The sequence below is a fragment of the Mustelus asterias genome, chromosome 25, assembly GCF_964213995.1.
Source record: "Mustelus asterias chromosome 25, sMusAst1.hap1.1, whole genome shotgun sequence".
NCBI classification, from domain to species: Eukaryota; Metazoa; Chordata; class Chondrichthyes; order Carcharhiniformes; family Triakidae; genus Mustelus; species Mustelus asterias.
The window spans coordinates 20,325,334-20,340,188 of NC_135825.1; the positions used below are offsets into that span (position 1 = coordinate 20,325,334).

General features: G+C 40.0%; 1 protein-coding gene across 4 annotated transcripts in view; it reads right to left on the minus strand.

The window, feature by feature from the left end:
* Window positions 1-4,808: 4,808 nt before the first annotated feature.
* Window positions 4,809-14,855, minus strand: part of traf3ip3 (TRAF3 interacting protein 3) — a 50,344-nt gene continuing 40,297 nt past the window's right edge. The window contains exons 12-16 of one of the 4 annotated variants that reach the window (XR_013500914.1): window positions 14,560-14,619; window positions 14,363-14,475; window positions 12,000-12,113; window positions 10,331-10,481; window positions 4,809-7,681 (exon numbers count right to left, since the gene is read on the minus strand). Coding sequence is in view for 3 of the 4 variants with exons in the window: in XM_078242226.1 (XP_078098352.1) it covers window positions 7,583-7,681; window positions 12,000-12,113; window positions 14,363-14,475; window positions 14,560-14,619 (386 nt within the window). In the remaining variant the exon portion in view is untranslated. Of the gene's footprint in view, window positions 7,682-10,330; window positions 10,482-10,618; window positions 10,910-11,958; window positions 12,114-14,362; window positions 14,476-14,559; window positions 14,620-14,855 lie in introns of those variants that run through there. The other 3 variants (XM_078242226.1, XM_078242228.1, XM_078242227.1) reach the window with 3 other exon arrangements.

Here is a 14,855-nt window from a genome sequence, read left to right on the forward strand (position 1 = left end):
CATTGACACTCTCCAGAGCCCTTAACTTTTCAGAAAAATTAACTCCCAACTTATTAGCATTTACATACATTGAACCGAACAAACTTTACATGTGAGCATGAGGATTACCACAGATAACATTTACTCAGTATAGGAAAGTCACAAAACAAACAGATATTACTTTGTAAAATTATCTCACATTCAAATGGTTACATCATAAACTAAGAATATATTTCAATGCATCCCTCTTTGAAACACAAAACCCATACAGACTCTCTTTCCATGACCCTTTATTTGTCAAAATTAAACTTATTTACCTCTTTAGAATTTAGGCAACTTCCCATTTATAAGTTGGTTATTTTGTGCGCTCAATTTATTCTATCAATTAAATGTTAGAAACTGTAACATTTAAGTGTAACCAATCACTTTAATTTGAAAGGTAACAGTGAGAAAATCTGACTGAGCCAAACTCTTCAAGTCTCAATTATCACTAGGTTGTGATAAACAATCTTGGAGTCTTGAAGTTGCTAGACTTGTTATTCACGAGCCATCTATTTAAAACAAAACACGAAAATACATTCGGCTTGGAGCCAAATGAATTAATTTGGTCTCAAAATCTGTCAAATTAAAAACTAACAAAAATTAAAATTTACATCCTCCAATGTATATAATTTTTTAATTGCCAAATTAGGAACAGAAGATGGTGAAATCTCTGCCAGTTAAAAAAAAAACATAAGAAATAAAACATATTCCAATGTGATGATGTCACGATTTCTTCAAGACAAAGGAAAGAGCACATGGTTCCCGCCAAGATTTAAATCCTTTCTTAACAAAATTTGAACCCAGGATTATTGAAAATTCAAATTGGTTATTTCAAACTTCAATTTATGTACTTTGATTTTGACATTTCAATTTACTTTCCAAAAATTGTGTTCAAAGTAACGTCCCACATATATATATATATATATTTAGGTATTTATATTCTATACCTCTTAAGCACAATCATGGCCATTGATTATACTCAAAAGGTCAAAGAATTCCAAAAATTTATTTCAATTTAATTCAATGCAATTTTAATTTAAACTCTGTATCAAACCCACTGTTGTAAAATCACAATTAGGGGAAGAACATCAAAACATTAAAGCAAACAACAACAAAACATCCAAGCAACTACTTTATTAAACACACACACACATGGAAGCTTCCAACATTCATTTCACAGCACTTCCTCTTTCATTCAAATTTAACATTTTAAACTGAGATGAAAATAAAACATTTAAAGAAAATACAGAAAATTGATTAAGACCGCCGCCTTAATCCTTCTTTCTTCCAAACTGTAATTAAACTCAAAAACAGAAGTAAATTCAAGAAATCTTATACTTAAATTTTAAGTTTTAACACTTCCTCGGCCCCTTTGAAGTTAAACCAAAGTGTAAAGCATTGCATTTATTACCCGCAATAAATACTCCACAAGAACAAACAGACTTCAACAACTCCTGCTCTCAATCTGATGCAACAACAACCACCTACATTCAACAAGTAACCAGACCACACAAACACACATACAAACACTACTCAAATTATTCGCTCAACCTTAGATTTTCTCTAATCAATTTTCTTCATCTTGCCAATTAATTTATAATATTTCCCTAGTAAGTTGAGAGAACATAGTTCCTTTCTCTCAAAATTCTGTAACACACACTGCACACTCCCTCTTTCTAAAAAAAAAACAAAGGACCACTTGGGGTTTATCATGATCTTAGTGAGGGTGTAAGCTCCTTACCCCACATGGTCTGTTTAATGCGGTTCACGGGCATAACATTTTCTAATAACGCAGGACTATCCATTGATGGGGACGGTTAAGACTGCATTCAGAACTATATGATGTGGAGATGCCGGCGTTGGACTGGGGTGAACACAGTAAGAAGTCTCACAACACCAGGTTAAAGTCCAACAGGTTTATTTGGTAGCAAATACCATAAGCTTTCGGAGCACTGCTCCTTCGTCAGATGGAGTGGGACATAGTGCACATTTCCACTCCATCTGACGAAGGAGCAGTGCTCCGAAAGCCAATGGTATTTGTTACCAAATAAACCTGTTGGACTTTAACCTGGTGTTGTGAAACTTCTTACTGTGTTCAGAATTATATACAGTGGTGGGATTCTTTAAAACATTCATTCCTTCCCAATCAACATCTCCTGGTAATTCCATGCCTTCCTTGTAACTAATAGTCACAGAATTCTTTAGATCAGGGGCAAATTCTAAACTTACTGTGGGATTACGTGCCTCCGGAAAAGGAGGTGGGGGTCCCCAGTCAATGTCACGTGCAAAATGGGTATTCTTTTCCAGATACAATCCACAACCCAATCCATAAACACCATCTCCCTCAGACTCAACTGTCCCAAATATAGACAAGATCCCTATCTGCATTGGCAACTGAGATTTTAATTGTTTAATCTGCTGGAACTTGGAGTAATCAGAACTTTGATTCTTTTCACTAACTTGATATACTTTAAACTGACTCATAGACAATATATTTACCTCATTGTTTTGTTCCTGCTTATCTACTTTTCCACAAAATTACTTATTTTCTTCTCTTAACTTCTCAACTAACTCTCATAATTTCTAACTTATCTTTTAACTTCATTTTCTCTGACTTCTCACTCTGTAACTCTTCTAAACTAATAATCACAATAACTTTACTCAATTTCAACAAACATTTTCCTTTATCTCTGTTTCTCTCATTAAAACATCTCTGACTCACGGATCCCAGATCCAAAAACTCACTGTAGTATTCTACCCATTTCTCTAGGCGTAATCCCAGGAGAACAAGAAGTGACTGAAAGGGTACCGTGCCTGCTAATTTACCAATCAGTCCCTCTAAGTCAGTTGGTATCAAGGGTATGATGAACACCACCTCTCTACTCCAGAGTTAGGTTTGAGCCTTGCCTCATGGTCGACAATAGAGTTCACCCTTCCCTTTGACTAACCTTACTTCAAAATCTCACTTCTAGATTAACTAAGGATCATCCCAATACTTCTGCCCTAGGGATCCCAGTCCTGTCTCAGTATTGGCACAAGATTCTGCCCATAGGGGGCAACCCTTTTATATATATATTCCCTGATTCTTTTTTCCCATATGGGACATTTCTCTGTCTCTATACTGCTTCCTGCCATTCTATATTTAACGACAAGGCGTAGAGAGTCGATCGGACTGCGGGTACGGCTTTGGGCTATGTTCCGGTCCTAATCCCTCTGTGTTCTAATACAAACCTACAGAGTTTACCCTATCCTCCTTGTTAGTAACAATACACAAATTCCCGAAAACAGTTATTTGTCCAGTAAGGAGTTTACGCCTGTCGGCTCTGAATTTAAAATAACTGTTCAATATAGATTCTACGGGGTTCGATATCGGAGCAACAAAGTTACTTCTTATCGAGCCCACCCAGGGACGCCAATGTTGACTCTTATCTGCCGCACAGTCTGTTTTAACCCTTATACGGTGGACAAATAACTACGAGTAGACGTCTTATTAGTACAACCAATATTTATTTAAACCCACACAATCAATAATCACCTACCCAACCAACGATAAGTTATCTTACAGGAAAATACTAAAGTTCAAGTCCAACATAAGACCTTAACTTAACTTTGCATGACTGACAAGTACCCAAGCAGATATTGGTCTTTATCTGTGCGTTGGTCTCGGTCGTCCTCTGTGTAGTCTGGTCCTTTGGTCTGGTCTGGCGCTCTGGTCTTTCTTCCTTCCTTGGGTGTGGTGGCTCTCCTCGTGCTGGTCGTCGCTGGTGATGTTCACTGTTGTAGCTCATTCGTGGGGTCAGAGAGAGAGATTCCTGGTTGCGCAGCACCTTTTATACCCCGTTGGGTTTCACGCCCCTTTTGGCCATTGCCAATCAATCGATCAGGACTTGATCACCCTGATTGATAAGAGTCCAATCAGGTGCTGCCACACCAATCTCTGGGTGTGTCCCCAATGGCCATGTTTGTAGGTGTTGGAGGCACATAGGTCACATACCTCCCTCCTAAATAAGGGGTCACAGTGCCCTTATGTCTGTTAAACAACCCAGTGTGGCCAGAAAGTCTCTTTCATCCTGGAGATGAAACATATCCTGTTTATTCACCCTTCAGGGTTGCAGCCTGTTTGTCTCTGTCTCTTAAACTGCAGCCTGCCGTTTTAGTTCTTGCCCAATTGTCCCAGAGTGCTTTACAAATCGCCATTTTAGATGGCCCGTTTGGCCACATACTAGTTCCTTTTTATCACGTGAACAAATTCTTTGAAATCCTAATTTGTCAGGTCCTTATTCTTGGACTATTTTACAATGCACATCTGTATGGATCAGCAGCTCTCGCTGTCATGTACACATCAGTAAAGGACCATTGTCATCATCAGTATAAACAAACCTCACTAGGAAGGATGTGCAATTTCTATCTTCAGCATAGAAGTGAATAGTTGTGCTCTCCGACTCATGATCATATCCACACATCACCTCCCACACCACCATCGTTATCCCAGTTTTCTTTCATTGCCTCTCCAGGGTAGTTCACCTACAGCTGAGAGAATGGTGCAGGTAACCTTCAGTGCCATTGTTGGCCAGCTATCAGATAGAACATGATAAGGATCCATTGAAGGCTCCATGTGATTTCTTCCCACTCCTCCTATTCCTGCAACAATGGATTGGATATCTAGCTGAGTGGGGAAACGAGTATGGATTTCATTATTCCAAAGTGCTTAAGGATGTTGCACCTACGCCAGCAGGTTTGCGTACAACTTAAAACATCAATGAAATAAACATAACTAGAACTCGGCATCATCTTGAAATATTAATTTTATTGACAAAATACATAGAAAATACTGCATTTTCAGCTGCCATTTTTGATGTCAGTACTTAAAACTCAAATGTGAATATATTTTTAATTCGCCTTTACATCTTAACGACGAAGTAGCGAGGCAGGGTTTTAACCATATACGTTGTGAAGTGAATTATTGAAATGGAATTTGTTGCTAATGGTTTCTCTCATTTTCCCTTAGCCTAAATAGTAGTTTTTTAAAAAAAAATCCACCTTCTTTATTCGCTTTGTCTGTTTCACATGCTGGGTGGACAAACCGCCTCCTTCCCCAATCCTCAGCCGAGACTGTCCCGGATAGCGCCATCCTTATGTTCACATGCTCACTCAGAAATAAGAACCATTGCTTGATAAGAAATCTGGTTCAGTCTTGAAGGGAACAAAATAATTTTGACTTGCTGATTGGGAAGTTCATATGGTACCAGAGCACTTCAGGTTAACTACTCTGCAAGAATTGCTCATCAATTGTTAGACTGAGCAATTCAAAATCTTACCATTTGCTTTCATCTTTAAATAACTCCTCAGTACTAATTTTCTTCATCAATTATCTTATGAAAAATCATTTTGAAACTTTAATCAACGGGGCTGAAGTAGAAAGGGTCGAGAACTTCAAGTTTTTAGCTGTCAAGATCACCAACAACCTGTCCTGGTCCCCCCCCCTTGCCGATATTACAGTTAAGAAAACCCACCAACGCCTCTACTTTCTCAGAAGACGAAGGAAACTTGGCATATCAGCTACGACTCTCACCAACTTTTACAGATGCACCATAGAAAGCATTCTTTCTGGTTGTATCACAGCTTGGCATGGCTCCTGCTCTGCCCAATACCGCAAGGAACTACAGAAGGTTGTGAATGTAGCCCAATCCATCACGCAAACCAGCTGCCCACCCATTGACTCTGTCTACACTTCCTGCTGTCTCCGCAAAGCAGCCAGCATAATTAAGGACCCCACGCACCCCGAACATTCTCTCTTCCACTTTCTTCCGTCGGGAAAAAGATACAAAAGTCTGAGGTCATGTACCAACCGACTCAAGAACAGCTTCTTCCCTGCTGCTGTCAGACTTTTGAATGGACCTACCTTAAATTAAGTTGATCCTTCTCTACACCCTAGCTATAACTGTAACACTACATTCTGAACTCTCTTGTTTCCTTCTCTATGAACGGTATGCTTTGTATAGCATGCAAGAAACAATACTTTTCACTGTATGCTAATACATGTGACAATAAATCAAAGGTTAAAATTTTAAATGATTAACATTTTTCATTGAGGTAGGTCTTGACCATGCATAGCCAATTCTCTCCACATACAATGAAATGGGATGCTGTAAATGGTTGTTCCTCCTTTTCTCTCAATTTAAGGGAGCCTTATGAAAAATGTTTGCCATGGCTAATATTTTCTGTCTTCTGAAGTAACAAGATGTATTGGTATCCAACATGTTAAATAAAATAAATTTTAAACGGGCTAGTTTACTATGTGGACTTCAAATATTGTGATACAACAGATAAGAGTTGTGGCAGTGAATCATTACTTGACTGGTGATATTGATTGTGTGATTACTTTTTGGCAAGTTCTCACTAGAGCATCAGTGTAAAGTGTTGAAACACTTAAGTTTTGTGCTGTACCCGTGTTTAAAAAAGCGGTGTGTCACAGCTTGAGTAAGTGAATTGTTACTTTAAATGTAAACATTTTCACACACTGGAGGGAAAAATACAGATCATGAACAGTGGACCTATACAGGAACTGGTGAGTTTTTGTTCAGTTAATCATCACATTAACTCCATCAATCACCATTGTTATTTGATAAAGAATAAAATCTCTTTGAAGACAGTTGTTTTCTTGTTACTTGATTCTCTGGTGTAACTGAGCTCTGCGTTCAAAACAGTGATTCACGGATTTTCCACAACATGTAATTATGCTGTTTTTTTCCTCAGTAAAATGCACAATCCTCTCCCTAAACAGTGACTCTATTTTTACTACTGATCCTTGGCTGTTCAGTAGTAATTAATTTCACTGACCTTATCCTTGAGAGTTTTGGGCAGCTCTAATTCCTTGGGCAAATCCCCGACCTTTCCCTGATGGGGGCCCCCGTACTTCGCTGTAAACATCTTTAGTTCCCAACATCTTTATCAAATTTTCATTTTGAAATTCTAGTTTAAACAGGAAGTTAAAATTTTAAAGGATTAACATTTTTCATTGAGGTAGGCATTGACCATGGGTGGCCAATTCTCTCCGCATACAATAAAATGGGATGCTGAGTGGTTGTATCCTTTCCTCTCAATTTAAGGGAGCCTTATCACTGGAGGGCGGGGCGGTCAAAGGTTAAATCAGGAAAGCTATTCGATGAACTATGCTGATTCTGCTCTGTAATCAGCCTGATGGAGATGCATGATCACAAACCTGAGGTAAAAATATCTCTCATTGATTTTGCCTTCTCTAACTGAAGAAGTGGTGACCCTATAGGCTACAATTTGCTAACTGAAAAATGTCACATAGATAAGCAATCAGAATTTCACACTTGATAAGTTACTGATCTCAGTCAGGTTGGCAAGAGCAAGCAGCAAGCCTGTAATCCGTGAGTTTTTGCATCTGTGTAATTCTTATGTTGTAACATTCATGTCCAGTAAATTATTTTTGAAAAATCTCGAAAGATAAAAGGATTTTATATTGAAGGACGTTTGGTGTTCAAAGGCTGAAGCAAGTTTATGCTGGTAACAAAATGTGCTTTATTCCAACTTCTTAGAAAGGGATATTGTCCATATTTGCCCAAAGTACTGCAAGCCCTGCTGCTACTGCTGCAGCCAGTAGAAGGAAGGGCACACATCGACAGCATCGCCGCTAGAAGAGACAAAAACGTTCAGACAAATTATTAAAAATCACCCAAGAGACAAACCTGCATGTGCCAGCTCTGCTTCACACTGATCCTGATTCCTTATTGGAAACATACACTAATCATGTGGCAACTTCCGATTTCATAGAATCCCCACAGTGCAGGAAGCCATTTAGCCCATGGAGTCTGCACCGACCCTCCGACGGAGAATCTCACCCAGGCCGTCCACCTCCCCTGCCCGCCCCCCTTCCCCATACCAGTAACCCCACGTAATTACCTCGCTAATCCCTCTAATCTACTTGGGACACTAAGTGGCACTAAGTAGCATAGCCAATCCACCTAACCTGGACTTTTCATCAGTTGTAATCAACTATTCGTAAATTTAATGGATACAATGAGGTAGTTTTTGCTTGCTACATTCAAAATCTGTAAATATGATGACAATTGATAATTCATATATTCAAATATTCTCCATGAGCTTGGAGCGATTCTGAATATTCCCTATTTTGGCTGCACCTTCAGCCTATGAGTTACGTTATGCAACATTACATGTTGGCAGCTTCAATCTGATACTGCAGCATTATACAGTTCAGATCTATGTGATATCCAGCTGTATGTTGAATTCTAGATGAATGCCAGAACCACTGCTCAATATGAATGGCAAGTTACACCACAATATATTCTAGAACAAAGCATGACATAGTCAAATCAAGACGATGCCAGGCAGCACATTATACTGCTCCTCATCTCTGTGTTAACTTTGAGAATAACAAAAAAAATCTCAAATTGTTCTATGTTGACATTGATCTGTTGCAGTTGAAACTCAATTTTAACTCACTCAAAAACTCAATTAACTGTACAGAATTAAACTTAGGCCCTTCCTTTCTGTCAAATCTATGGTTTCCTGCAACAGTCCAACTGCCTCTTCCCTATTCATAAAGTCATGTCCTGATGTGAGTGAATAATATATTTATAATGTTTAATGCAGTACCTTTTTGTCAGTGCTTTCCTAGCATTTCTGCTCTTCAGCACATTATCCTAGCTTTCTAGTTTCCCTTACCACTGCACTTTCCCTCCTGCTGCACAGGATATAGTCTTGGACATTTCTCCCTCTTGAGCTGTGAGTTACAAATACCATTTCTCATTTTTCCCACTCTTCCTAAGCAGCTTTACAATATTCTGTGTTCACGAATATTGCTCACACTCTCTTTCTTTACCTTGTGATAATGAGCTGTGTTTTCATTCTTGAACATGAGTTAGTTAACAACGTCTCCCTTTCTCATTCCTCTGAATTCATTACCATCATTGTTCGGATGTTCTTTCCGACAGGCCAATTTGCGGGTTGGAGTGGCAGTGATTAGCACTGCTACCTTACAGCGCCAGGGACCTGGGTTCGATTCCTGGCTTGGATCACTGTCTGTGTGTGGAATTTGCACATTCTCCCCATGTCTGCATGGGTTTCCTCCGGGTTTTCTCCCACAGTCCAAAGATGCGTGGGTTAGGTCGATTGGCCATGTAAAATTGCCCCTTGGTGTCAGGGGGACTAGCTAGGGTAAATGCATGGGGTTATGGGGATAGGGCCTGAGTGGGATTGTAGTCGGTGCAGACTCGATGGGCCGAATGGCTTCCTTCTGCACTGTAGGATTCTATGATCTATGATCTCCCTGTTAATAAACTACTGAAAAGTTTCTACTTAACATATTGAATCTGTATCAGCTTCATTTCATGTCATTTCTGAACTGTACAGACACTAACTGATTACTTCACTGGAAACCCATCGGAGGTTTTTCTATGTTAAAGGGTGCTATACAAATGCACTTTGTCTTGTTGTTGCAATGAATTATTGCAACAGTCTGATAATTGCAAACCAAATTAAGTCTACTGTAAATAAATATTTTGCTATTAAATTGCAAATATTTTGTTATTTACTTACTCTCGTAAAGATGTCTGGTAGCAACCAATGGATTAGCAAAAAAATTAACAAACCAGGGTGGATTGGAAGAGATATAAAATGGGCTGCTGACATGCTATCATTTATTCTGTTCCATTCCACAATGTCTGCCCCACCTTGTGAACTCACAATAACCTATTCGCTCTTGGAGTATGAAATTTACTCATGTCAGCACTGCCTGTGAAGCTGTCATACTGTGTAGTCTATGCAAAAATATATCAGCAAGAATGGCACCCTAAATACCAGAGATGACAACAATCCTATCTGTAATAACGCTTTATTTTATTGTTTACTTCAAGAAGAATTTAAATAAGTTTCCAAAATAAGAAAAAAAAGGTTTCGTCTGACCACATAGGTTTTATCCTAATGATGAAAAGCAATCAATCAGGGGCAAATTAATTTTCTCTTGATTTGGAGACACAAAAGATTGACGTTATAATCAAGTCTTCAACATCAAAATCATTGTTATATCATTAGTGTAAAATCCAATCACATGAGACGGTATGAAAGGTGTTAATACAGGCTTGCGCCATTGCAGATAAATTGTTTTAGTGTTGCTAAAGGTATTGGCTGAGTTTCAGATGGATAGAATGGAGAGGAAGCCAGTTTGACAGTGTTGGCTTTTAAAGCCGGGTTTTACAGTTTTCACACACCCCTTTAGCTTGAAACTGTTTTCTTTATTTATTAGTGTCACAAGTCGGCTTACATTAACACTGTAGTGAAGTTACTGTGAAAATCCTCTAGTCGCCACACTCCGGTGCCTGTTAACATCTGTCAGTACACCTGTTGTTACATTGTCCTTTTCATTCAGATTCTGGGAACCCAGCATCAGTTTCACTCTAGTCTACAATCTGCTGCTGGGTGACACAAAATGGATTTAACAGCATAAATATCATAGCCAGCTCAAAGAAACCAAGATCCGAGAACCTGAATTAAAAGGTAAAAGCAACTTTAAGTTTGCTCACAGCTTGCAAGCTGCATTAAATAGGCCAATTTTATGTTGCTCGGGCAGGCGCTCACCTGACCCTGTGAAATCATGCGAGAAATCGTGTGAGAAGATGTCGGGCACGGGTCCCAATGTCATTGCACCTCACGCAATATTCCAGTTGTCTGGTGTGGGCGAGAGAGTCGGAAATGCACTCACCGACAATGAAGCAAGCAAGTTAGCCCATTAAGGGGTCAATTGAAAGCATTTTTACGTGGTCCACCTGTTTTGATGGGTGGGCCAAATGGCCAGGCAACCTTTAGCTGCAACCTCCATCGAGGATGGAATGAAATGTTCGGGCTGAAATAAAATTTATAAAGGTGACTGAGGTTTGTGCTTGAACGCGCTGCCTAGACAGTGTTTGCAGCATCTTCCCATCGGTATTTTTATTTTAACAGGTCTGCAGCTTTCTGAGATAGCGCCGCCCCGCTCCCTCCCTTGAGGGACCCCATTAGAAGCACCAACCCACATTCTTCCCTTTCTCGGTGCCTGTCCTCCTTGGCAGACTGTGCCTTTCCCAGCATGCAGTTCATGCTGGCTGCCCAACAAGTAGCCATCCAGTGCAAAATCGCCTTTCGGGGCTGATCGCGGCTTGAAGCTCATTTCACGCCCACTTCTGGATCTGAAGAATTTGCAAGCCTGACAGGCAAAAAACTTAGGCCCATGAATAAAAATTAACTCTTGGGCTGATACTAGGCACCCTTACAAAAACTATGTACAAAAACATTTTTGTCACCAGTTTACCACAGTTAACTCACGTGTATTCCAAAAAAATCCTGAATGTTAGAGTACAAGATAGATACTGTAAATTGTTTTATTTTTTGACCTTGTATAGTAAAGTTTATTTTTGTTTGTTGAAAACCCATGGAATCTTGTAGCTTTACTCCTTTGGCAAGTGTCTTGAGTCTCAAATTTTATCTACATTAAACAAAATGTTATTGGTCCCTAACACCCCAGATCTTACCAAAACCTTGGGGCCTGGTCTAGGATTAAAAGAATAGCCACCACCAGTCTAGTTGGACTGAATGGCCTGTTTCTATGTTATTTATTCAATATAATATCTTTGGGTTCTTTTTCTTTTTAAATTACTGTTATCAGGTTAATTCAACCAAATGTTGTCACATAATGTACCAGTTTTGATAGGTTAGTATGTGAATAAAATGGTTATTAGTGACAATTACAAAAACAATCATCAAATTAGTCCAAAAGCTACATTATTTAAAATGGAATGTGGTTTAGTGAATTCTTGAAAAGGAATCTTTTGTGTTTGACTTCAGGCCTTGAAATAAAACCCTAGTAATGTATTGCTTGCTAACTGTTAAACTCTGGTATTTGTGGCCATGTCTCACCTTGCCTTGTGACTGCAGATGAGATGATTTCAGAACCTCACCTGGGCAGGTTTCTTCTGAAACCTCTTTAACTCATCCCGAGGATTTTGCAGTTTTTTCAAACAGGTGTGATGCTCATTTTGCACGAGTGTGAGCTTCGAACGAAGTTCGCTGCACTGTAAAGTTGATGGGAAAGAACAGATTACACAAGTGTGCAAAAGAAAATGGCTCAATATTCCCCAACACAAACAAAATCTCCAGAACTAATGAGGAATTCCACCTCATATAAGGAGTGTGGTTAAGATTATGTAACGATTTGGCTATACACAGATTTTAAAGTTTATCTATTAGTGTCACAAGTAGGTTTACATTAACACTGCAATGAAGTTACAGTGAAAATCCCCTAGTCACCACACTCCGGCACCTGTTCGGGTACACTGAGGGAAAATTTAGCATGGCCAATGCAACAAGCCTGCACATCTTTGGAGTGTGGGAGAAAACCAGAGCACCCAGAGGAAACCCACGCAGACACTGGGAGAATGTGCAGACTCCACACAGACAGTGACCCAAGTCGGGAATCGAACCTGAGGGGGTCCCTGGCACTGTGAGGCAGCAGTGCTAACCACTGTGCCACCATGCCACTCTGAGATTGAATGGCGCAAGTACTGTGTTGTTCATGCATTGTACCACATTCAGTGATTTGTCCCAGAATAGCTATGGTACTATCAGAGCATCACCATTCAGGATGGGCTTCCTCCAAATGAGAATTAAAAATGCCTTTTTGCTCACTTAGTTTTCAGCTGGCCACACATCTGGAATGAACAAAACCATGCAATGTGCATAAAATATGAATTTGTTATTTATTGTAGAATTCTCATGGTTTCTCTGTTGCAATAATAAGCTGTAATTGAAATCTCCGTATCTGACTGGACATGTTTCATGACATTATAGAGGAACATTAAAGGGGGCGAAACGGGGCGGAACAGTGGCACAGTGGTTAGCATTGCTGCCAGGGACCTGGGTTCAATTCCGGCCTCGGGTCACTGTCTGTGTGGAGTTTGCACATTCTCCCCATGTCTGCGTGGGTTTCCTCCGGGTGCTCCGGTTTCCTCCCATATTCCAACGATGTGCGGGTTAGGTTGATTGGCCATGCTAAATTGCCCCTTAGTGTCAGGGGGATTAGTAGGGTAAATATAAGGGTTTATGGAAAGCGGGCCTGGGTGGAATTGTGGTCGGTGAAGACTCAATGGGCTGAATGGCCTCCTTCTGCACTGTAGGGATTCAACAATCTCTGGAATATGTAGCTTGGTTAGTGAGAGGAAAGTGACACTTATATTTAATGTGAAACTTCTCAACCAGAGCTTAATTTTAATGCTACTTAAAATGCTGTTCCTTTCCCATTGGGCGAACCTCCGTTCGCTCAATAGGGGACCTCGTACTCTATGAGGCCCATGGCGAGTCCTAGTGACGATCCCTGTGGCCATCATAACATGGGGGGGTGGTGTGGTGGTGGTGCAAGAGAGGCACCTTTGTTGCAGGGGGAACCATTGTAATCATGAGCCCAGCCGTGGGCTGTGCAGTGCCAATTAAGGAGGACGTCTCCGGGAACTGGCTGGGAGACTGCTGGGGCTTTTCCTACAGTTTCCCACATGGTGGTAAAATATCCACGAGGGCCCTTAACTGGGCCATTAAATGACTCAATCGACCACCTGGGTACCAATAAAATTCCCACCACTGGCCATATGCCATGGTCATGATGTGGAGATGCCGGCGTTGGACTGGGGTAAGCACAGTAAGAAGTCTCACAACACCAGGTTAAAGTCCAACAGGTTCAATAAACCTGTTGGACTTTAACCTGGTGTTGTGAGACTTCTTACTGTATATGCCATGGTGACAGTCAAACATCAGGCTCCTCTCCTGACACCTTCCCCCGCCATTTTGCCAACCCCCCACCTCCCAGCCTGACAACAAAGGGCCAGGAAAGTTCAGTCGGGTTGTCGTAAAATTGGTTATCTGACGACTTCTAGGGAGTAAACTCTGCGAGGAGTGAAATATACTTCCTCTTATTCCAGCATGAGGCAGGAATGAAATATTGGTGAGTATTAATCTAAAATCAAAACGCCTGATACAATCGTACTGTGTTATTAATGTGAAAGAAAAAGCAACTTATTCCTAGCTGTAAGTACAAATACATTTAAGCACTTGAACCAAATATTTCCAATCCAAACATTACCTTAGATTCTAATAGAGAGTCTTAGTATTGATTGATGCCTTTTTAACAAACAACATTTTTAGAAAGGATTGTTATAAATCAATACTTGGCTTTCCATTGGTTTTGGTTTTTATTTTTGCAAATTTGAGGCTGTGCACATATTTATATTTTTTGTTAAAAGTGGGTCGCTTGAGCTAGTGATAGATTTCTCACCTCTTTCTCCGTGGTGTGAAGCAAGGCTGACTGCCTTTCCAACTGGTCACTCAGCTCGCTGACCTTCAGCTGAAGAGCCTGATGATGTTGCTCACTCCTGGCACTAAACAAGTCTAAAATAAATCAAATCCAAGCTTGGCATTGATAATCAACCGTTGAATTAATCTGGAGTTACTGTGATTTTTTTTTTTACTAACCGTTCTGTTGCATCGCCTTCTCTTGTGCTGTTGCCTGGATGGTTTTCTTCTCAATCATGTCTGCAATTGGAAGGATAATTGAAAAAAATATGGAATAGAGTTATTGTCAGGCACATAGTTAACGTCTGACCTCAGCCGAATTTCATATCTACTCAAAACCAACTCTACCTTAATGCACAGATTATTAATTTGTTCCATTATTATTCCATTAATTATTAATTTGTTCCATTATTTTTGCAACTCTCCAACAGTGGTCAAGTGAGTCGGAGGTTTCTCCAATAGCTGCTGACATTATA